The following is a 22871-nucleotide window of genomic DNA, read 5'->3' as shown; positions in this document are numbered from 1 at the left end:
TGTTGCTTCTATTTTGGTTGTTTAAGTTAATCACCTTGTGTTTAAAATATAAATGTTGTTCATAGATTTAAACGAGGTAAGATGCCAAAGCTTACTCAATTAGTGCAGAAATGGATGAATGGTTATTTTAATATTAGGACTGCCGTTGTACCGGTTAGAGAAGGCTTCCATCTATTTGGTATTTTGCACATCTGAGTGCACTTGGAGAACATATGGATGGCTGTGATTTACAAAGCACACCGATCCCTATCCCGGGCAAAGAAGCATGCTTATGCCAATAATAAGGCAGAAAGAAGAGCATGTGCCATGGAGAATCTAGATATTAAAATAAAAAATTATAGAGATGTTTCTTCAACTTTGTGCGAGAAACATAATTGCCTCTTTCATTCTCCGGTGATGGAGGGCTCCTACCATTTTAGTCTTTTTTTATTAATATATACTTTTTTTGGGAGGTCTGGAGAAAGCTGCGGTCAATAGAATTTTTCTAATTCTTTTTGAAAGGAAGAATGTAAAATTATTTTTCCTTTCTGCATGGACAAGAAGATCGGATCTAGCCATAAAAAGAACGCTCGGTATAAATAACTATTCATCCTAAAGTTTTAGTTTTTTTTAAATTAGATTTCAAATTAAAATATAGTCTCTCCATCAATAGCAGAGCAAAAAAAAATGAAAAAAAAAATGAAGGCAAGTTTGTTCCAAAGCCAGATTCAAGTTTGAAGAGAGAAAAGAGAGAGGAAAAGAAATAAAAAAAAAGATAGGAAAAGATGATGCCTTTTTTAATTATGATCCCTTATTTTCCACTTCTCGTTCTTTTCCCCGTGAATATGTAAATGTTTGCACTATTCTTTTTTCTTTTTCTTTTTTTTTGTTGAAAAAAAAGAGTAGGAAGGAGGAAGGGACAAGCCCACTCCCGCGTAGCAGCCCCCACTAGGCCCCCGTCTCGCCAAGAGAATGTTCTCTAAACCGGTTTTACGCATACCTTCCCCATCCCGGGGCCTGGCTCAGCTACCATGAGGTTAGAATCCCCGCCCAGTACCACTAGGCTACCACTTTGGTGGTTTTGCACTATTCTTTCCCTTCAATAAAAAAAGGGTTTTTTTGCATGGATACCCTTCTAAATATCAGATATTTCGTGAATACCTTTCCAAAATTGATATTTGCATGTATACCCTCGTAAAATATTTGTTTTGCTATTCTACCCTTTTTTATTCTTATTTTTGTATATGTACCCATGCCATCTAATGCCGTTAAAAAATTAACGGTTTCAAATTAAAATGACTAAAATACTTTTAATGGGTAGGAGTGCAAATAAAAATTTTTATAAGAGTATACAAGCAAATAGTAATTTTATAATGATATTCATATAATTTTTTATATTTAGAAGGGTATATACGTAAAAAAAAATTGATTATATCTAAATTTACCTCCTGCAATTAATTTAATGATGGGATTAATATCATGGGCAGTGAGTCTACCGACTAAAGGTTTTCAATCATCTTAGTTTTTGTGACTTGACGTGTTGACCAACCCTGAGACTCACCTGTTTTCTGCATGTATCAGATTGCAGCTGATAGTTGAAGAGTTGACAGAAAGGCCATATATATTGATGGCATACATGATTTATTTTTTAATTCATACATCTCCTTAATCAATTCTTCAGAAGTTTTTTTTTTTGTTTATCCGAGAATGATTCTGTTTTTAATCTCCTTAGGAGTATCAGAAGAAAAAAAAAGGTCATATTTCAATATTCTGAAAAGAGATGATCAGAAATATCCTGTTTTCCAGCCAAAAAACTTAACATTTTATGAACCAGACTATCAGTATTAAGGGCTATATATGGACTAATATGAGAAAAATATCGGTCATCAGAAAGATCAGGCAAGAACAAGGCATTGGTTAAAAAAAAAATAATAGAAAATCGATCTTTTTGGGGTTAAAAGAAAAGTGATCTTTCAACAAATCTTAAAAACTCTAAATCAATCACAACTCTCACAAACACGATGATGGATGGATTAGGATAGAATTCATGTCATAATAAAAATCTACCAATTTGCCCGAGCAATCACATTTTACAAGAAATTAAGATATGAAGCAGATCGAGTTCGTATCATGGCATTACAAACCTGGCTGCGTAATTGGAAAATTTGTATGCAACAATCCAACTCTGATGTGCTGAAAATTCCTGCAAAACACACAGTAACACAATATCACGTTTTAAAGATCCATACAAACAGTTCTGATTATTTCAGCAATGGTTGTTCTTTTCTGGGGGGATTGGTTATAAGGGCCAGATTCAGCAAGATTTAAGATTTGAAAAGAGCCTAATAGAAGCGAGCTATCTTACCAATCAAGGACAGTCTTCTGCAAAACTCCATGATCTTTAAGTTTGTGGAAGATGATTTCATAACTTGTGAATAGTCCAAGAAGCTTGCAGTAGATTCTCTTGGTCCAAAAACAGTAGAAGTCCCTTCATACTAGTTGGCACGCTGTACTCGACACCCAGAATCGGGCCCTTTTCCTATCAAGCACAGGTCACTTCATGTTCTGATTCTTTTGAACGCTTGACCCATCCTAAAGCAGTAAAGTGATCACAGTGTGGTTCATTCTTATCAAAAGCATGCTGCTGAAACTGTGATCTTATCTCTAAAAGCATCATTATATGCACTAAACGATGATAAGAATCTCCACTAAGAATCCATGAAGTGAAAGGCGTAGAGCAACCTCCCTCCGTTCTTTCTTAACATCCAAGTAAGAAAAGATCTGCGCACAGGGCACTCGAAAATTTAAAATCCTGTTCAGAATGCTCTGGGCCAGGAAAGGGGAAGCATCGTTACAACACCCTACAAAACTAGGAAAGGTGGCCCCTTTTTTTTGAAAAAAAAGAAAAAACGAAACCACATTACCAAGGCAGTCCAATCTCCAAGCTCAAAACAATCTAAAGAAAGAAAAAGAAGTTAATCCCCACTCCCAGACCCAGCAGTCCAAGAAAGAAAGCAAGCAAAGAAGTAAGACCAATACCAACCAGTCTGAGAGAGAGAGAGAGGAAAAAGAGGAGTTGAGATGGCTGTGTACCGATTCAGCAACACGGTGATCGGATACTTGAACCTTTTGACGCTACTGGCGTCGATTCCGATTATCGAAGGGGGGCTGTGGCTGGCGCGGAGCTCAGCGACGTGCGAGTCGTCGCTGCAGATGCCACTGCTGGTGCTGGGTTTCGTGGTGGGGAAGCCGGACGCCAGGGGGGAAGCCCGCGGGGGGTGGGGGGCGCCGGGGGTGGGGAAGCCTGCGGGGGCTGGGGAAGCCGGGCGCTCGAGGGGAGGGGGGGAAGAGAGTGGGTAATAATATCATTTCATATTTTAATTTTATTTTTAATTAATATAAATACGATTTTTTTAAACATCATTAGAACATCTGTACAATAATAGAGTTTTACGAGGATATACATGTAAATATCAATTTTAGAAGGGTATTCACACAAAATCTAATATTTAGAAGGGTATCTATGCAAAAAAAATCTATAAAAAAAATAAAAAAAGCGACACAAAAGAGGAGGAAGGGATGCTTCTCCAATGAAGAGATGGAGAAGACCTTCCACTATACTAATGGGATTAATAAAGGAATGGCTCCTGTTGCGGGGTTTCACCCCGGCAGCAGCCCACACACCAGCCGAGCAGAGAAAGCATCTGCGTCCCTCCCGAGGTATTGTCTGCTCTGGAATTGCCGCTTCGGGTCTCCGGGAGGTCGCCCAGGGTCTTTGCCCAATGAGAGTCCCGAGCCCTAACGGCGCGGGGGTCCGCGGAGGTACTACCCCTACCCTCACGGTTTTGTCCTACAAAAGGGCCCTCGGTAAGGAGAGGTTATTGAGCCCCCCATTTAAGGCACAGACCTTTCCGCTGATTAGCCGATGTGGGACTAAACTGGGAACCCCATCCCACAACACTGCCCCCCCAGTGGGAAGGTCTGTGCGTGGCCGGGTCCCTTCCTCTAGCGCCAACTGTTGCGGGGTTTCACCCCGGCAGCAGCCCACACACCAGCCGAGCAGGGAAAGCATCTGCGTCCCTCCCGAGGTATTGTCCGCTCTGGGATTGCCGCTTCGGGTCTCCGGGAGGTCGCCCAGGGTCTTTGCCCAATGACAGTCCCGAGCCCTAACGGCGCGGGGGTCCGCGGAGGTACTACCCCTACCCTCACGGTTTTGTCCTACAAAAGGGCCCTCGGTAAGGAGAGGTTATTGAGCCTCCCATTTAAGGCACAGACCTTTCCGCTGATTAGCCGATGTGGGACTAAACTGGGAACCCCATCCCACAACACTGCCCCCCCAGTGGGAAGGTCTGTGCGTGGCCGGGGCCCTTCCTCTAGCGCTAACTGTTGCGGGATTTCACCCCGGCAGCAGCCCACACACCAGCCGAGCAGGAAAAGCATCTGCGTCCCTCCCGAGGTATTGTCCGCTCTGGGATTGCCGCTTCGGGTCTCCGGGAGGTCGCCCAGGGTCTTTGCCCAATGACAGTCCCGAGCCCTAACGGCGCGGGGGTCCGCGGAGGTACTACCCCTACCCTCACGGTTTTGTCCTACAAAAGGACCCTCGGTAAGGAGAGGTTATTGAGCCCCCCATTTAAGGCACAGACCTTTCCGCTGATTAGCCGATGTGGGACTAAACTGGGAACCCCATCCCACAACAGCTCCCATTCCTTGTACTTTTTTCTCTCCCAAGGCCGCCTTGGTTTGGATTCCCACCATCTCCACCGTCCCAACTCCTACTACTCATCGTCATCCTTTTATTATACTTTCTAGCTAATAATTCTGAAGATGGAAGAGAAGGTAGAAATTTTTAAATATTTAGAAAGCTTGATAAGAACCGGTCATTGACATCGAGGCTGCGATCGTCATCCAGGTTGAAGAGTTTGAGGGTGTCGAGAAAGCAGTTGGCGGCGGTGGCATTGGAACGGTGGGCAAGAAGGAAGAAAAACTTCTCCGTGATCTTGAAGATGAGAGCCTGGTCTAATATGGATCAACATATGACAAAAAAAGAGAGAGTCAAGTTTTAGGATCTAATTGAAAAAAATTAAAGGTTTGGGGTGAATATGTTTCTTGCCCAAAGTTAAAAGGGTGTGGTTGTAAATTTCTCTTAAAATAATTGGTAGGAAGGATATTATAGATATGTCGTGGTCCAGCTATCCGGTACCAGGTTTTAAAAGATTCGCATTTTGCAAAACTGGAGTGCTGCACTCAGCATCTGGAAAGATAAGTACAATAAAGGTGCATGAAAACAGGATTTTTTATTTTTTTATTTGGGTGGGGTTTTTTTTAGTAAAGCACCAGAATTACACAGTCCGAGAGTAAATACAATCAGAAAAATTGGAGAATAAAGTAACATAGAGAGGTGGAGATGTAAATGCAATAAAATTCCAAATCACAGGGTGAAGCCTTTTTTTCAAGGTCTTCCCTTTGAAACTAGTCTCCCTATATATATAACATACACACATATATACATGTATTTATCCATGAGTGTTTTTTCTTTATGAGTATATAACAATAAACCCTGCACTCCAATCAAAATCTTCAGCAGGATAGCAATGCATGAAATGGGTAGACTCAAGTCAAATATGAAATCATATTCAATCACACATTTTATATCAGCATATGTTTACATTCCATTAATTTTCAGATATAATAAAGATTTAGTAACATAATTCTCAAATAAATAAATAAAAATCTATAACAACTTATATCAGTCAAGAAAAAAAGCAATAGAAAGTTATTCAATTGTCGTGCAAATTCATTTTGTAGGATTTCATGTTAGTAATCAATAGAAAAATATCACAAATGTTCTTTTTTTTTTTTGGTACCTCATAAATATTTCTTCAAAAAAAAAATTTATAAAAAAATTATATTGCAGATGTACCATCTTTCCATTGCTCCTTAAATTAATAGTTTGAATATAGTGACAACTTTATAGGAGAGTTACACATGAAATACTTATGTGAAATTTTTTTAAATCAACGTAGGGTCCATATGATTGCTATAAAAGTGTACATATGTATGCCATATATGGTTTGCAAACCTCTAAGCTAAGCATTAGTATTTTTAATAGAAATCTTTTATTCCATTCCATGTATCAAATTTTAAAATCATTAACTCTTAATATTCTTTGTCCTCATACTTGATAAGTACAAATGCATTTAATAAAATCAGAACTGTCGTCATTTTAATCTCCTGACCGTAGATAAGAAAAATCCAACGGCAGGAAACGGGGTTGCCGATAACTCTTTATCAGCTGTGCGGTATCGCTGAACAGAGTTCTTCTCTTTTCTTTTTGCATTGGAAGCGACTCTGAACACAGTTAATTTCAGAAAACTATTGGTGGACGCGAAACGCGGTAGTTTCCCATTGGCTGAAAGCGACATGAACGGATCCCGAGAGACAGGTTCAGTCTCATCCGTTAGATTAGCAGGCTTTGCCGCGTTGGTGGTCATAAAATCATTGCCACTTCCGCGGTTTTTAGAAGCTCCGCCGTCTTCTCCCGCCATTCCCAAAAGGCCAAAGCCCCATTCTCTCTCTCTCTCCCCCCCTCGCCTCTCCTCCTCCCTCTCTCTCTGTTTCTCTTCAATCTTCATTCTATGCAATTAGCCCTTGTCTAAAGGTACGCTTTCTGCTCTCCAATATTCCTCTTTATAATGCTTTCCGAGGTATTAGAAGTCGAATCGATCTGTCGAGGTTTTTGTGGGGTTGATGTTGTAGAAAGTTAGGTTAGGGATTAGGCTTTTTGCTAAGAAATGGGAATATTAAGGTCCTTTTTTTGGATCAAGATTGGATTTTTTTTTATTCTATGGTTATGTGAGTCTTGTTTGCTGGATTTCGTGATATAGATGTTTTACCAGAAATGTTGGGTTAACAAGGTTTTTGGTTGTTTTTTAAAGATTTCGATCGGTTCGAGTTTAAAAGTTCTATTTTTGAACTGATTCTAGGGTTTCTGGTGGAAAAAAAAAATCATCGGGTTTCCGAGGTTGTTACATTTTATGTGGTTTCTGAGGTGAAAGATTTGTTTTGTTCTTATTCTTAGGGCTTTTCTTGGCGAACGGATATGATTATCTCGTGTTCTGTTGGCTGATTTGATGGGAAGATTGAGAGACTAGGGTTTTGATCTGCTGTTCTTTTGGCTGGAGTATTCTGGAATTGAGGACTGGAGAAGAGAGAAATATAAGTTTCAGCTGCGAAAATAAGGAGAAAGAAGAGCTCAGGAAGAAGTTTTCTTCCTGTATTTCATGTGCAAAGAGAAAGCTATCGTTCCAGAAAAAAAAGCATCATCAAGATTCTAGAGATGGAAACTGAACTGATAGATGGTGTAGCAGACTCCCAGTCTTCCAAGGTCTCCTGCTTGGAGAAAGGTAGGGTTTTGGAAGGCAACGATATTGGGGATGGAAAAATGGGTTCCGGAGTTAAGGTGGAGAAAGAGGAGAATGGAGTTAAGGTGGAGAAAGAGGAGAATGGTGAAATTTTAGTTTCTCGCCAAGCTCCCTGTTCGAAGAAAGTAAGTGATTCAAAAGGTGAAGTTGCTGGGCTCCTCAAACTTAGCAATGGAAAATACCTCGGTCCGGCTACCCCTTTTATGGATAGAGAAATAATAGAGATTTCATCCTCTTCTGATAAAAATGAGGAGGAGGATACTGTTCTGGGCTGTGAAACTCCAACTGAAAGCATATTTGATCCATTTGCTCCCGGCCCAGAAGATTTGATGCTTGCACCGAAAAAGAAGATAATGAGGGAAAGTAAAATCCCTCTTCGCCGGCAGCTAAAATTTGACTCCAGTGAATCCATGGAGACTGCAGAAGCCAATGCCTATGAAGATGCTGCAGAGGAAGAGCGCCTCTTGGAATGTATCTGTAAGTCGTTTATTGATCTGATTGTTTCAAGTGAGGTCAGGGAGATATCTGCTCAGATGTTGCCTGTTGAATGCAATCCTTCAGAAGGTTCCAAGACGCCCACTTCTTTACCTGTCCTAACTGGCGTTGCAGAGACATGTCCAGCTGCACCTATTAGGCCACCTGCTTTGAAGGCAAGGAGGCTTAGCCCGGAAATATGTCAAAAGCTGGACTTTGGAACTAAGTTGGGCGGAACCATGTAGCCTTTCTCATGGATGTCATAGGTGGGGGATGGAAGAAGGATTCTGTTACAGAGTTCTTTTTGCTGTTAATGTAAATAATTTGTTTTAGATACAGGATACTAGTGTCTGGTGAACTTAAGTGTCAGTTCAGTGTTGGTCGATTGTTGCTATACCTGTCTGTTGCAGAGGTTCTGTGCCTGGAGGATTGTCGTTTCCTGGGTGAAGCTTTCAATTTTATCTGCTTTGGAGTATCTGTGTTGGTGGGTTTTATTTTGTCGGCTAATGCCAGGAGCAGCATGTCCGTGATCATGTCCATAGCATTGATCTTGTTGACTTTAACCAGGCTTTGAAGTCATAGATGTGGCATAATGTCTAGTTGAAATTATAGATGTCTTTTGCTTTCACCTGTGAAACATCCAAATGTTACAACTCTTTTCGGTGTTTATAAGTATACTTTTGTGTTTATGATTTGTCTCCTTTTTAAATTATATCTTTACTTTTAAAATTTGTAGCAGAATTGCATATCTTGCTGTGATATGATGATCATCTTTTGTTATCTTTGCCTTTTTTGTTATTCTTTATTATTGGTCTGACTTTAATTAAACGTTGTCTTGTCTCTCTGGATTACCGTTAGGAGGAAAGACACGGACAAAGGTGTTATCTGTCGGGTATCCATTTATTGCTTTTTCATGATGAGTAAATCTAAGAGTTATTATATCAAGGGTGCTGAAATTCCCATGGTGGCAGCTAATGATTTTTAAGTCATGTGGAGAAATTCTGTGCATACATTTCCAGTTATGTTTCTTTTTTAAAAACATATAATAATAAATTATGATGATATTCTATGATCTTGTCCTTTGGCAGTGATCGTGTTTGGTGCACTTTGTCATCTCTGTTTCAGTTCTAGAAGATGGTCTTTTGGTTGCTTGCATGGAAACAAGCACCAGGTGTAGGTATTTTGGCAGGCTGAGTGTAATATCTGCAAGCTTTAGCTACTAAACTCTCAAAGCCGCTCATGTAAACTATTTGAGGTTGTTGAAAGCCCTCCATTATTTTTGGTGTAAAGTCTTATGCAATGGGAGATGCTAACAATATCTCAAAGCTTGATTTGTACTGTTGCTTCAACCAACTTGTCATTGTGAGGTGGAAGTTGATTTTTGGATGGCATCTTCTTTGTCTATACCTTGTCACTTTCAGCAATTTATTCAGGAATTTGACCATTGAACATGAATGTTGTTTAGCTGGATTTCTTTATGTTGTTTTCTGGTTTCTTTTATGTATATTTATTTATGGTCTTGCATGAGTGTTTCAGTTGCAATTTACCAGCCTTTAATTTTTGATAATGATTGAATGTATTTGTGAGAATGACATGCATAATTCTACTTTAGCATTCTTGCTGATTAAGTTGAATGTAAAGCAAGACCAATAGCAAGTCCCTAATCAGAATTCCTGTTGCTTGCTAATACTACTTCTTCTGTTGCCAAAGGAAAAAGTTATCTTAATTATGTTATTGATTTTTGGAATTTAGATTCCTGCACCTTTATGATAGTATTAGTATCCTTATTCAAGTGAAATGAATTAGGAATGCTTGCTCATTCTTGTAAATGTTGCTCTCTTTTATACTAGTTTTCAGATGTTTTGATATAGCAGCCTTCCTCATTCCGATTTGCCTGTCTGACTTTAATGATCTCATTACTTTATATTGAAATGTTTGTACTATTTCTTTGGACTTCAGAATTTTTTCTATTCTTTACCAAAATTAGGAATAGCGCAAATAGAACTGCTGAATCTACATGTGTGTTTGTAAAAAGTTTGTAGATTTGCTGTACACCACATCTGCCTTGTTTTTATCTAAGTTCCACACCAAGGGACAGGTAGGTCCATGTATCAAGCTTGCATTTGTTGACAAATGGAACGTATTGCTGGCTTCCATGTCCACGTAGGTTTAGCATTCATACTTATTTGTGGTCAGATGTGCATGTAAATTATATGTGCGTATATATTATTTTTGGAATGTTATACTGATTTAGTGATCTATTAGATCAGTGTAAATGACAAAACTGACTTTAAAGTGGAAATCTGTTTATTAAATATTTAGACTGCTTAAATAGTGCAGAGCTGAATTTTGAAAGGCTTCCACCAGGGTGGGGTACTGCCGGATCTTTTAAAAATGGCAGCATAATGATGTTTTGTATGTTCACCAAAAATTTTCTCCATCTAAGGAATGAGTTGAGAACAATCTAATTGTGGAAGATTAATATCTTTTAGATTATATGTGATTGAAACTCTTTTGTCTAGCTATAAATGTAATAAAACCCTCATTTTCTTTTTGCCTATTTTGTCATTATGTATTTGGCTCAAGTTTCTTCTTTTTGCTTAAATGGATGTTTTATCTTTAAACCATGTTTTGGTAATTCCATGTCTAGCTTCAATAACCTCTTTAATGGATCATGAAATTGAGGGGTTTCACACATCAGCTGGAATTAGGGAGGTCAGCTTCTGTCAAGAGTATACATTATCAGTGCTAAATGAAAAAGAAAACTTTATTGGATAGAAAATAGTACCTGCGAATCCGAACAAATAGGTATCCATCTGTTCCTTTTCTTTTATTGGATAGAAAATAGCATCAGCTGCACATGATCCTACATCCACCTTTCTGATGCAAAATTTGCTCATTATGTTCACTCTAGATCCTCGTCTCTGTCTCTCTATTTCATATTTGTTTTTTTACTGGGATGTGAACCGCTGATGCTTTTATAACTGGTGTTTTTTCACAAAATCCTAATTAGGATAGTTTTGTAGCCTAGAAGTATACTAAATGTTCATTAGCTGTCGTTTGTTACAAAAAAAAAAAAAAACGAGATTTAGCTAACAGTTCCTAATTAGGATAGTTTTGTAGCCTAGAAGTATACTAAATGTTCATTAGCTGTCGTTTGTTACAAAAAAAAAAAAAAACGAGATTTAGCTAACAGTTGATGCTAATCTTGTTTTTTCTGTGAGAAATGAGTAACATGTCTTGTAGACTGCAACATATTGGATGATCCATATTGACCCTATTTTACGTGCTCAAAGTTTATACTTACATTTATTTTGAATTTGTCTGTTGAATGTTATTGTCTCTATTTAGTTGGATACAAAAGTAGTGGTTAAGTGGTTTGTGGTGCATCTTTGTTCCTGGTTCTGAAGGATATAATTTAGGGGTCTACTGTTTTAGAGCAGAAGTTCATGACTACCCGATAATTTTAATGACTATGATCTTTGATATGCTGTCACTCCTTCCAAGCATTATTTAATTCATGCTGTATAGAAACTGTCAAATACTCTGAATTTTTGAACTCATATATCTTCCCATTTGGAGTTGGTGCAATGGCAATCTGTCTTCGATTTTCAGCAAAGTGATACTCATGAAGATTTAGTTTGTATCAGTTAATATCAAGTGATAGATCTTGACAACTCTCATAGATTTTCTTCTGGTTGGAGTTGGACATGCATGATTGTGAAAATGATTTTTATTTATATGGCAGCTGGCTGAAACAGTAATGCAGAATATTGCTTTCAAAAGATGAGGGTCTAGAAATAGTGCATCTTTTGATAAATATTTCTCTACTCTCATATTATTTGCTCTCTCTCTCTCTCTCTCTCTGTGTGTGTGTGTGTTGGATGAAAGTCATAACTATTGCTTGACTTTTATGAAAATGGAATATAGTTTGCCAAGGAAAGGAAAAAAAAAATACTACAAGCTGCCTGTAAGGCCACATTTGCAATTGAGTGGCCAAATTTGCATTGGTTATTACATATAAGTATGACTAAGGTCCTATTTGGGGGAGCTGTTGGCAGTAGAGCTTTTATAAAAAGCTGTTTGTTGTTTGGTAACTATATTTCTAAAGTGCTGTGCCACTTTAACATGTGTTTGGTAAACAAACTGAGAAAATACTTTTGTGTAACAAAATTACCATAAAAAATATTGTATAGTATTATACAAGAGAGCATAATAAAATATAACATGTATTAATACATAAATATATGATATAGTATAATATTACTGTAATGTAATATGATATTATTGTAATATAGTAATATAACATTGCATAATAATAATTTAATATAATATTAAATTATTTAATATAATATATCAATGTATTATGATATAATGTAATATAATATTATATTTATAGTATAATACAATAATAAAGTATAAAATATTATAATTATTAGTGTACATTAATTTTTCATAATATAACATAATATTAAATTACTTAACATAACATATTAATATATTATGATATAATGTAATATAATATTATATTTATAGTATAATACAATAATAGGAAATAAGAATACCTTTTCTTGCACGGAAGGGAGTCTGATCTACGGCTAGGGTTCTTTATTAGGGCTCCAGTAGATTTTTAGGTTTATAAAGAGACAAAGTATGTAATATTTTATTATGGGTATTTTGGTAAAAAAATAGCTTTCCGACAAAGCTCAAAATAGCTTTTTCGGAAAGCTCCAAAATGGAGCTTCTCCCAAAAAGCTGTTTTTAGCTTTCTGGAAAAACTAAAATAGCTTTTTAAAATTTTTACCAAATACCCTTTTTCATCCAAAAGTGCTTTTGGAGGGTCAGAAAGTACTTTTTGGCCCTCTACAAGCTCCCCTAAATGGGGCCTAAATTATCTGCACAAACCTGTAGATTTGGACTGATTTTACGGTTGCAAAGTCAACCCCAACTGGCTTCTGACAGTTGAACTTCTACAAAGGTTGCTGTGCTGGAGAGCAAGAAAGGCCGAGGAGTTGGTATGTCTGGAGGACAGTGATATGTTCCATCTGGGTGAACTGAAACTTTCAGGCTATCCATCTCAACTGCAGTAACATAGTGATCTATGACCTGTGTATTGCCTCCAAATTAGCCTGTTAAATTTTTCCATTTTGCACAATTATTGGATGAGGATCCAATGAGCTCAATGTTTCTTTCTTTATTGTCTTAGGTGGTCCAGCTTGCTAATAGCGAGGGTATCCCCTTAGAGTGGGGAGAAGGCATATTGAATCCCCTGCATAAGATATGTTGAGATCATCCAGGTTATCAATTCAGCAGATTCAAGACGGTATCTGTTGCAGAATGCTGATGAGATGGCCATTGGAGGAGGCTACTACATCGTGTATTGGAGAGGTCTAGTCTTGCAATCATGGCTCTTTGCATAATGTGCGACGGTTGTGATTGATTATGCCAGCTCCATATATCATATAATGTGGTCTTATTTACGACTTGTAACTCTTTGTACACTGTGCGATGGTTGTGATTATGCGAGCTTCATGATATCATGATGTGATCTTATTTACTATATGGATTTCATGCAATCATGACTATAACATCTGTTATGGCATATATGAATAATTGAGCTGTAATTGTTGAGGATTGGATCAGAGACTCTAAGAAAGTTGCTTGCAATTCCCTCCACGTGTAACAGCCACCAACATCTCTTCCCTGAAAAAATAAGTCTTGACTTGACCATTAGATCATCAGATTATGCATTCCTATCCGTCCGATGGGCGTACCATAAAGGAACCTCGCCTTTGCTGGGTTTAGCTTCAGTTTCAGGCTTTGAGAGCAAATGAGAAGGCTTTGGTTGATGGATTCTTTATCGGTAAGATCTCCATATTTTTTTTCCAATTCTTTTTCAGTGATATAATTTTGCTTCTACTTTATATTTTATCAGTTATAACAAAGTTTGGTTGATCTATCCTTCTCCTTTCTTTTCCATTTGACTCCACTTTGTTCTGCAATTCTTTAGCATTCCTTTTAAAATTTAGAAGATCTTTAGGGAAGAATGGCAGAATCTACAGCTGAGGAGACGATCATTGTGTACAAAGATTCATCGTCTTCTGATTCTGAAAGCGAGAAGGCCCTATTCCCGGTTTTTAAAAAGAAACGGTTGTTTGGGAGGAAGGAACCGGGTGCATACCATCCTCGGAGGAGGAAAATGTAATGCCTTTTCGGAATTCTCGTATCAATTTCTTTACTTGTAGTCCTATTGGTGTAAAAATATTTTTTACAAGAAGAGTCTCGGAATAGCTACTCTGAATTTTGATTGTGTTATATTTGTAGGTTTTTCTTTTTATGCTAAGAAATCCAATCTCCAAATCTAATATTCTTCTCTTTTTTTTTTTGAGAATATTTTTCCATGATTGGATATTTAATAACTAAATATTAAACATGCAACTGTAGCATATATTGAGCATCTTTTAAGCTATATGGGAAATATTATATAAGCACTGCTAAATGTCCCTTCTCTTTTATTTGTTAATAGCTTTTTTCTTGGGAATTTCTGATTTAGCTCATAGTATTTATGAAGATTTCTGTTTCATTTAATCAATGTATTGTAGTTAACCTGGCTCGACCTTATGTTCTCCCTTGTATCTGAATTGCTAATCATCATCTTGTTGGATGAAGCTTCCCCCCACCTCAGATAATAAATAAATAAGCAATTATCAGCACCTGTTCTGTTTAAATACAATTTCTGAATTTGTAATGAGGCTATCCGGAAGCTTAGCTTATGTGACTTGACTATATCTGGTTATTTGGGCATGTAAGCAGTACAAGTTCATTCTCCATCCAGAAGAGGGTGGTTGCAATAGAGTAGGGATGTGAGGGAAGGGTAAAGGGAAAAGCAGAGTGAATATGGTTCACTGTGAAGTGTGAACCGAATAAGAGGTTCTTACTGCCTTCTCTTACAGCATTTGGTTGTATTTAGTGGATTCTCTCGATGAATTGGATGGGTTTCCCTCCCTTGTTATCAAAAAAGGAAGAAGAAGAAGAAGAACCAGGGAGGAGAGCATTGACAGCGGAATAGGTGGAAAAGAAGGTGGGGTTTGTTTTTTGTGGGATGTCATTAGAGAGTATTGAAGCAGCAGCAAAATTTTGGAAAGCCGAATTGGATGACAGTTACTGATCTGGAAAGACAGCTTGATTTGGTAAGTGACAGTTGTGAATTTCAAAAGAAAATGTTTGGACATCTATGCTGAGCTTAGAAAACCATTTTGTAATACATAATATGATGAGAGATGCTCATGTCTTCATTGCTGGTTCAGCTGTCTATATAAAACAACACATGAACCTAGTGAGTGATCTATTACAGATACAGCTGGACATGAGGGCCCTGTTGTCCTAGCCTTGCCCATATGCCGCTTTACTCATGTTCTCCAGTCATGATCTAAAGTCCGTATTTGTTGTGCCTGAACTTTCCGTGCGATGATGATTAATCCATGCACATTCAAATCTAAAAAAGATGATGTAAGTTCTTCTGACATATTAACTTGTGATCCACATGTGTAATAACAAATTTACTTGCCCAAGATGGCATTAGGCATTTGCTTCTGTATCTTGTTTTTTCAGAACTAGGACAGGAGAAAACTCGGCCTCAATTAGGTGCAGGAGAGATTTGAACCATCTCACTGGTGTCCGACAACCAGTGACTTTGCCTGAACTTTCTGCATGATGATGATTCCGTGAAAATTCAAATCTATAAAAAATGATGTAAGTTATTTTGAAGTATTAACTTTCTGATCCGCATATGTCATAACAAATATTACTTGCCTAAGATGCCATTAGACATTTGCTTCTATATGTTGTTTTTTCAATAACTAGGATAGGAGAGCTTTGAGGAAATCAGGTGGGGGGGAGATTTGAGACAAGGAAAGCCGTACCGGTCCGTACCGGCCGGTACGAACCGGTCCGGTGCTTGACCGGTACCGGAGAGCGATGAAAACCGGTATATCCGGTTCGCACCGGTTTTCATCTGTGTACCGGCCGGTACGGACCCCGTACCGGCCGGTACGGGACTCGTACCCGGTTCGCACCGGTACGGGTGGTTTTTTTTTTTTTTTTACGAAACCACAGCTTCGCGCTGTGGTTTCAAAAACCACGCGCCGCGCGTGGTTTTAGGGAGAAGTGGCCCACGGGGCCACTTCTTTCAATTTTTTTTTTTTTCGGGGAACCACAGCGAGGCGCTGTGGTTCCCAAAACCACCGCGGCGCGTGGTTTCAAAAACCACGCGCCGCGCGTGGTTTTGTGAAGGAAGTGGCCAACCGGCCACTTCTTTCAATGAAAAAAAAAAAATAAAAAATTGCTGTGGCCGACAGGCCACAGCTTTCTCCTTTTTTTTAATAGGAAAAGGAGTGGCCGGAGGCCACTCCTTCCCATTAAAAACCAAGAAGCGGCCGACCGGCCACTTCTTTCCGTACGAATTTAACATTACTAAGCTGGGATTTTCTGTTAATCTGGGATTAACTTAAGCCTCTCGTTCGGTTATAAAAACCGAACGAGGCTCACTTCTTTCCCAAACAATTTGAGGTTGAGACTTGAGAGGTTCTAGTTAAGGTGCGGAGACGGAAAGATTTGAGAGATAGCGAGGAGGAGGTCCTGCCCAAAAAATCCAGCGGAGACTATTTAAGGTGCGGTTTTTTTATCCTATATTATTTCATTAATTTTGTTAATAATTTATTTAAAAAAAATAGTTTATAAATTACTTAAATAATAAGATAATGCAAAAATTTACTTTATTAGCTTAATTTTTTGATAAGTTGTCCTTTTATGATAGAAATGGAGCCATCAAGAAAAACGAACCCTGCAAAGCGTGATATTGGCTGGTCTTATGGGCGAAGACTTGGAAGTGAGGGGCAACGACACCAGTTTCAATGCAAGTTTTGCGACAAGGTTTTCAAGGGAGGAGGGGTAACCAGGTTGAAGCAACACTTAGCCGGAAATTCCGGTGAGGTTGCTACGTGCCGAAATTGTCCTAACGAGATTCGTGTGCTGATGAGGCAGAATCTTGCTGAGGCCAAAGAAGCGAAGGAGGTGGCTTCCAAGAAGAGGGCGGAGGTCGATCGCCAAGCGGCAGAGCCACCTTCCTATCACTCTAGGGAGCCAGAGGAGGTCGATGATCTAGATGAGGAGGAGGCAGATATTCAGGCGGCCATGCATGCAAGCCTGGATGATCAGTGGCAGCAGGAGGAGGTGGCCAGGCATAGGGCTCGATTTGGGCCCTCTGCATACGAGTCGGGCGGCGGTTCTCGAAGCACTAGACAAGATCCAGAGTTCTTGAGGACAACTTCAGTAAGGGAGGGCGTCGGCAAAGAACGTGGCCGGATTGCATCTATGCTGGGTGGTTTTGGTAGCCGAAAGAAGTCATCTAGAGGAGTTGCAGAAGGAGCGACAATTCATGATGTAGATCCGCATGCTCTCCCCAGTAGAGATTCAAGGCAGCAGAGGGTAGACACAATGTGGATGAAGGATAAGAAGAAAACTATGTGGCGAGCTATTGGATCCTGGTTTCACTTCAACCACATCCCAGCGAATGTGGCAGACAATACATACTACAGGTCTGCCATTGCCGCCATACAAGCTGCCGGTCCCGGTGTAGCTCCTCCAGGCCCGAAGGATATATACGGTGAGCTTCTTGACAACAATAAGGAGGAGCTGGAGAATTGGATTGACTCCTACAAGAGCAAGTGGCCCATATATGGACTAACCATCATGTGCGATGGTTGGACCGGTCCGACCAGGCGGAGCATCATCAACTTCCTGACATACTGTGATGCTAAGACCTTCTTCCACAAGTCGATTGATGCTTCGGCTTCTGTGCACAACACCTCGTACATGCTGAAACTTATGGAGGATGTGATTGATCTGGTAGGAGAGGAGAATGTCGTGCAGGTCGTCACTGATAATGGGCCGCAATATAAGGCTGCCGGGCAAGTCTTGATGGAGCGGCGGCCACATATTTTCTGGACCCCATGTGCTGCACATTGTATCGATCTTATGTTGATGGACATTGGAAAGATCCGTAGGGTGCAACAAACGGTGGAGACAGCCCAACGCATTACGAGGTATATTTATAACCATAACTGGGTTCTTTCATTGATGAGAAAGTATGCAGGGGGAGAGATTCTGAGACCAGGAGTCACACGGTTTGCTACCAACTTCATCGCACTTGATAGCATACTCGAGAAGAGAGGAGCCTTACGTCAGATGTTTGCCAGTCCGGAGTGGTATGATAGTAGATATTCTTATGCCGGCTCTGAAGGGAGCAAGATAGAAGACTTGGTGACGAGACAACCATTCTGGCAGCGGGCTACTACAATAGTCAAGGCTATCAAACCATTATATGAAGTGCTGCGGGCCGTAGATAGCGAGATCTACCCCCAGATGGGGTTTTTGTATCACATGATGGTCAAGGCAAAGGATCAGATTATGGAGGCAGATCCAGCACATGGCCGGTCATACGTCAACATCATTGAGCAACGGTGGGGAGCGCAAATGGGTACGGAATTACATCTAGCAGGTAAACTAAGATATAATTATAGTGACAATTATAGTGATGGATATAATTATATAATTATGCTAAGATAGTCTCGTATATGTGCAGCATACTACCTAAACCCCCGGTTTCAGTACAGCATAGATGGAATTGGTATGGATGAAACACTTCTGGATGCTTTGCGTAATGTGATTTACAAGATGGAGGCAGATCCAGAAAAAGCGGCCCTATGTCTTGAAGAGGTAATTATGATTTAGTAATTACTAGCATGTGTAAGTATATCAGCATCTTCAATTATTAACATGGTTTTCTTATGCTTATTTTTCACAGAGCAAATTATTTAGAGAGGGCAGCTACAGTTTTGGCCAACGAGCGGCTGTCGTCAGCAAACACAATATGAATCCAGGTACGTGACACATCAGCAAAACATTCACCTGGTGTTACTTAGTTACTATTATGGAACTATCATATATGTAATCTTCATAAATATTTTTGCAGCTGAATGGTGGGTGCATTTTGGCGGATCCGCGAGAAATCTAAAGCGGATAGCTATCCGGATCCTCTCCCAAACAGTCTCCTCTAGTGGATGTGAGCGCAATTGCTCCACCTTCGCCCTTATCCACAGCAAACAAAGAAACCGTTTGACGCAAAAGCGCCTCAACGACCTTGTTTATGTGCATTACAATTTGCGGTTGAGGCTAAAGTGCATCCAGGAGGAAGTGGAGCTCAAGTATACAGATCCGATTTACGGGTCCTTCACCGCTGATGACGATGATCCACTACTCGGCTGGCTTGTAGGCCAGCAGCAGGAGCCCGAGCTTGACGAGCCAGGATCGCCTCCACGACCAGCTACCTTCATAGCCACCGAAGCTGGGGTCGATCCAGAGCAATGGGCTGAGCGCAATATTCCACGCACTCCCAGAGCTGATCAGCCGCAGGCACAGGGGAGCCAGACAGAGAGGGCCAGGAAAGGAAAACAAAGAATCCCAATGGAGAGTGTCGAGGAAGAGACTTGGACTAGTAGCGATGAAGGTTCTGGTGGTGATGGATCTTCTAGCCATGGAGGGAGCGGAGGACAGTATGGTACTCATGAGACACAGCCGGAGGGTGGTCTTTATTTCACCGGTGAGTCCCAATTTATGGGTGCTACACAGGATACGGACCACGGTCGACCACCTGATAGAGATCGTGAGGATATTATTGGATATAGAAGACGGGCTCCTCGAGGTCGTTCAGGAAGACAGGATACGACTGCAGATCCGAGGACATACGGATACGGATTCTATTATCCACAGCCTCAGCCTGACGAATACGGATATGGTGCATTGGATTTTGCTTCCGCCATATTTGGATGGGCCCCTACACAATCAGAGGACACCTCTCAGAACCAGAGCGTGAGCGAGAGATCCGACAGTTCTTATAACCTGGCGCGTGTTCCTTCTGATTGGGTTGATTTGCCTCCTCCTGATTATACTTATGATCCAGATATCTACGAGAGCCATCGGCACTCGTCCCGATTTTAGATATCCTAGAGTACTTTAAATGTATGTAAATGATTGTATCTTAATTCGAAGATATTTTATGTGTATGATTTTATCATTTCGAACGGGAGGAAAACGTAACATGCAATCATGCATCATATATGTTTCAAATTTCAACCCTAAATTTAAATATGAAAATATCAAAAATCATGAAAAAAGTAATAAAAAAACATCAATTTTCATTTAATTTAAGATCCAACAGAGACAACATTAAAAAAAAAAAAAAAGTCTGACTCGCGGAGCCCGGCCGGTACCGTACCGGTCCGGCCGGCGACCGGTACGCCGGACCGGACCGGTACGGCGGACCTTGATTTGAGACATGTCAGTATGTCACTGGTGTCCAACCGCCGCTGACTTTACCAACTGAACCAGTTGGCACCTTCCATTTGCTTCTATGTTCATCATATCTCATGTATCCTTCACTGCCACTATGAGAGCAAGATTTAATAATGACGATTGGGTAAATGTAGACAAATGATGTCTAATCTGTATAGTTTGTATGGCATTTTTCTTTGTTCCTAAAAATATATTATTAAGAATACAATTTATGCACTCATTTGGATGTTTTTCATCAACTGAAGCTTGTGATGGGCCTTATTGAAATTTTTTGCACAAAGCATTATTTTTAATTTATATTTGATTTTTTTTTAACAAAAATTCCTTTTTCTTGGCTTTGATCAATATAATGTACAACGTACCATTTATATTTGGCAGATGTTGGAAAGAAATCTCCACCATTTTGCTTTAAAAATAGAAAGATGTTGGGAAGGCAGACAAATGCTCAATGAGTTGCTTAAGTTTCTTAAGTTCTCTACTCCATTTTAGTATCTATTTTGTTGCTTGTAGCATACTTTGGACTGGTCGCTTAAATTGATAAATTGACATAATCTTTGCAGTTTATTTACCATATATCAAGTCTCATGTGATCTTTAAATCTTTCATATACCAATGCTGTTGCTTGAATTTATAATTCTTTTAACCCCAAATTTCTATAATAATGTATGAGAATGCTTTTGCTACGTTAAAACAACATCTAGTCGCGGATTTGTTTGTTCTGATTTCAGCTGCCGATATCATATTATGGAGAAACAAGCAAATGTCAGCGAGTATTCTTGCTGCTGTTACTGTTCTCTGGCTTCTCTTTGAATGCATGGGCTATCACTTTCTCACTTTTATCTGTCACTCTGTTATATTTTTACTGGTAGTATTGTTTTGATATTAATTTGAGATATTACTAAATAGTCAGTTTGAGAGAATTGGATATTAATTTAACAGATTAGTAAATATTTGCCATAAATAATTCATCTACCTTCTTTTTACCTACTTATTCATAAAAGCTACATTACTTTGAAACAACATGAACGTAACACATTCTCTTCATTGTTGCCCCCTAGTTTACTAGCTGATGGAAAGAAAGTTGATGTAAGCAATGCAGTTTTCTGGTTGCCATGCAGCAAGCTTACATACATGTATATCAATTTACAATGATACAGTTTCCAGTTTATCATCTACAGTGCATAAATTAATTCCACTATTTTACTTATAAAATTCAGGTCCCCTCCAAATTTTTTGGAGGTTATCTTGCCCAAGGACGTGTTCCTAACAATAGTTCATTCAGTGAGCCATAAAATCAATGAAACTTTTGCGATTTTCAGATTTGTTGCTTCAGGAAAGGATTTGAAGAAATTCCACACAGTAAAGCTCCAACAATTGATCCTTGTTTTGTGTAATCTATGTTCAGTTCTCAGCAGGGAAAATTGTCATGCAGGTGATCACTGGCTTGTGGGTTCTTTCTGTAATTGGCAGTTGGTTCAGTTTTTTTACTCTTTTCTACATTGGTCGGTTCCATTTCATCCCTCCCTGCTTTGATGTTTTATGTTTTGTTTCATCTAGGATCCTTTGTTTCCTCCAATGCATACCTCATCTGTCCGTAGCTTGGAGGTCTAGATAGTTCCATCCATGGCATCTGTTTGAGAGGCAGGGTTGTTAGATAGCGATGTCCTTGGTTATTGATATTTATCATTCAATGAAATTAATACATGAATGGAGTTAGCTACATGTATGGTATATGAATATATCATCTTCTAATTATAGAGAAAACATGATCACAGGTGTTCATCAAGCCAGCACAGGTGCTTATCTATTTGTTGTTTGCAATTATATTATGCGTGCCTTTTTTTTGATTACCAGGATATCTCTACTTGACAGAAGTAGAAGTTTCAAAAATGCATTGACAGCTGCAAAGATACAAATACTTGTGGGATTCTTCACTTATTTCCACCAAACAAAGAACCAATTTTATAGGAATTAATTGAACTATTTTAAATGAATGTTATCAGAAGATTGTACTGAATTCAAGGTGGAAGCCTTTTTAACATGCCTTTTGCTATTCCTGTATATATATTTACTACTGCCTGTTCCTGCTCAGCTGTCAATTATTTGGGGCCCTCATACGCTCACTGGCTTTGGAACACACTGGCAATGAGGTTTGGTCAAAAGAATGATGATGCAGTATCAGTGTTCAGAGAAGCTGATACCTGTACCTCTTCTTATTATTTTCCTAATTGCAACCCCTAGATTACTAACACATACTGAAGAAACATGACACATAATGATGAAAGGTCAAGAGTTCTGTAGATATGAACATGGATGCTAGTTGGAATTCTTTTGAATTTCTTTTTGGTTGATTGATTTAATCTACAAGGAATTTTCCATTTGTGGTTGACCAATTTCAAGACTGTCTTCATGGTAACTATTTGACTGATGAATGTTATTTTCTATCTAGTAGTCCTTTTATATCAATATAACAACCAGTATCTTTCTCGGATAAGCATAAATTCAAAAAAAATACACATCGCCAAGAACTGTCAACTCTGTTTGGTGGCGCCTCTTCCCTAAGAAGTTGCCATTGCAGGATATCCA

At 39.2% G+C, this 22871-nt stretch overlaps 2 protein-coding genes and 1 long non-coding RNA gene across 5 annotated transcripts; 2 read left to right on the top strand and 1 right to left on the bottom strand.

Moving 5' to 3' along the window:
- Nucleotides 1–6458: 6458 nt before the first annotated feature.
- On the top strand, nt 6459–8563 carry LOC103717868 (unknown protein 1-like). Of its 2 annotated transcripts, XM_088703363.2 has the most exons (3): nt 6481–6637; nt 7058–8140; nt 8285–8563. In XM_088703363.2, exon 2 carries the CDS (start codon nt 7316–7318, stop codon nt 8117–8119), a length of 804 nt encoding a protein of 267 aa, XP_088559489.1. In that variant the 5' UTR covers nt 6481–6637; nt 7058–7315; the 3' UTR covers nt 8120–8140; nt 8285–8563. The 2 variants fall into 2 exon arrangements, with proteins under 2 accessions (XP_008804631.1, XP_088559489.1); XM_008806409.6 differs by having other exon boundaries at nt 6459–6637; nt 7058–8563.
- Nucleotides 8564–16431: 7868 nt separating this feature from the next.
- Nucleotides 16432–19797, bottom strand: LOC149753058 (uncharacterized). Its single transcript, XR_016396272.1, has 2 exons — nt 19705–19797; nt 16432–17134 (listed from the first exon to the last, which is right to left on the bottom strand). It is a non-coding gene; the product is annotated as an uncharacterized LOC149753058 (long non-coding RNA).
- Nucleotides 16453–20700, top strand: LOC149753057 (uncharacterized). Of its 2 annotated transcripts, XM_089925049.1 has the most exons (5): nt 16453–16543; nt 16690–18432; nt 18517–18650; nt 18739–18814; nt 18907–20700. In XM_089925049.1, the coding sequence occupies exons 2-5, from the start codon at nt 16692–16694 to the stop codon at nt 19929–19931; spliced, it is 2976 nt and encodes a 991-aa protein (XP_089781175.1). In that variant the 5' UTR covers nt 16453–16543; nt 16690–16691; the 3' UTR covers nt 19932–20700. The 2 variants fall into 2 exon arrangements, with proteins under 2 accessions (XP_089781175.1, XP_089781174.1); XM_089925048.1 differs by lacking the exon at nt 16453–16543 and having other exon boundaries at nt 16683–18432.
- The last annotated feature ends 2171 nt before the right edge of the window (nt 20701–22871 follow it).

Source organism: Phoenix dactylifera, chromosome 8 (genome assembly GCF_051530095.1).
Source record: "Phoenix dactylifera cultivar Ajwa chromosome 8, Ajwa_hap1_PhDact_Kaust_v1.1, whole genome shotgun sequence".
In the NCBI taxonomy this organism is placed as follows: domain Eukaryota; kingdom Viridiplantae; phylum Streptophyta; class Magnoliopsida; order Arecales; family Arecaceae; genus Phoenix; species Phoenix dactylifera.
This window is presented reverse-complemented; position numbering and strand designations above follow the sequence as displayed.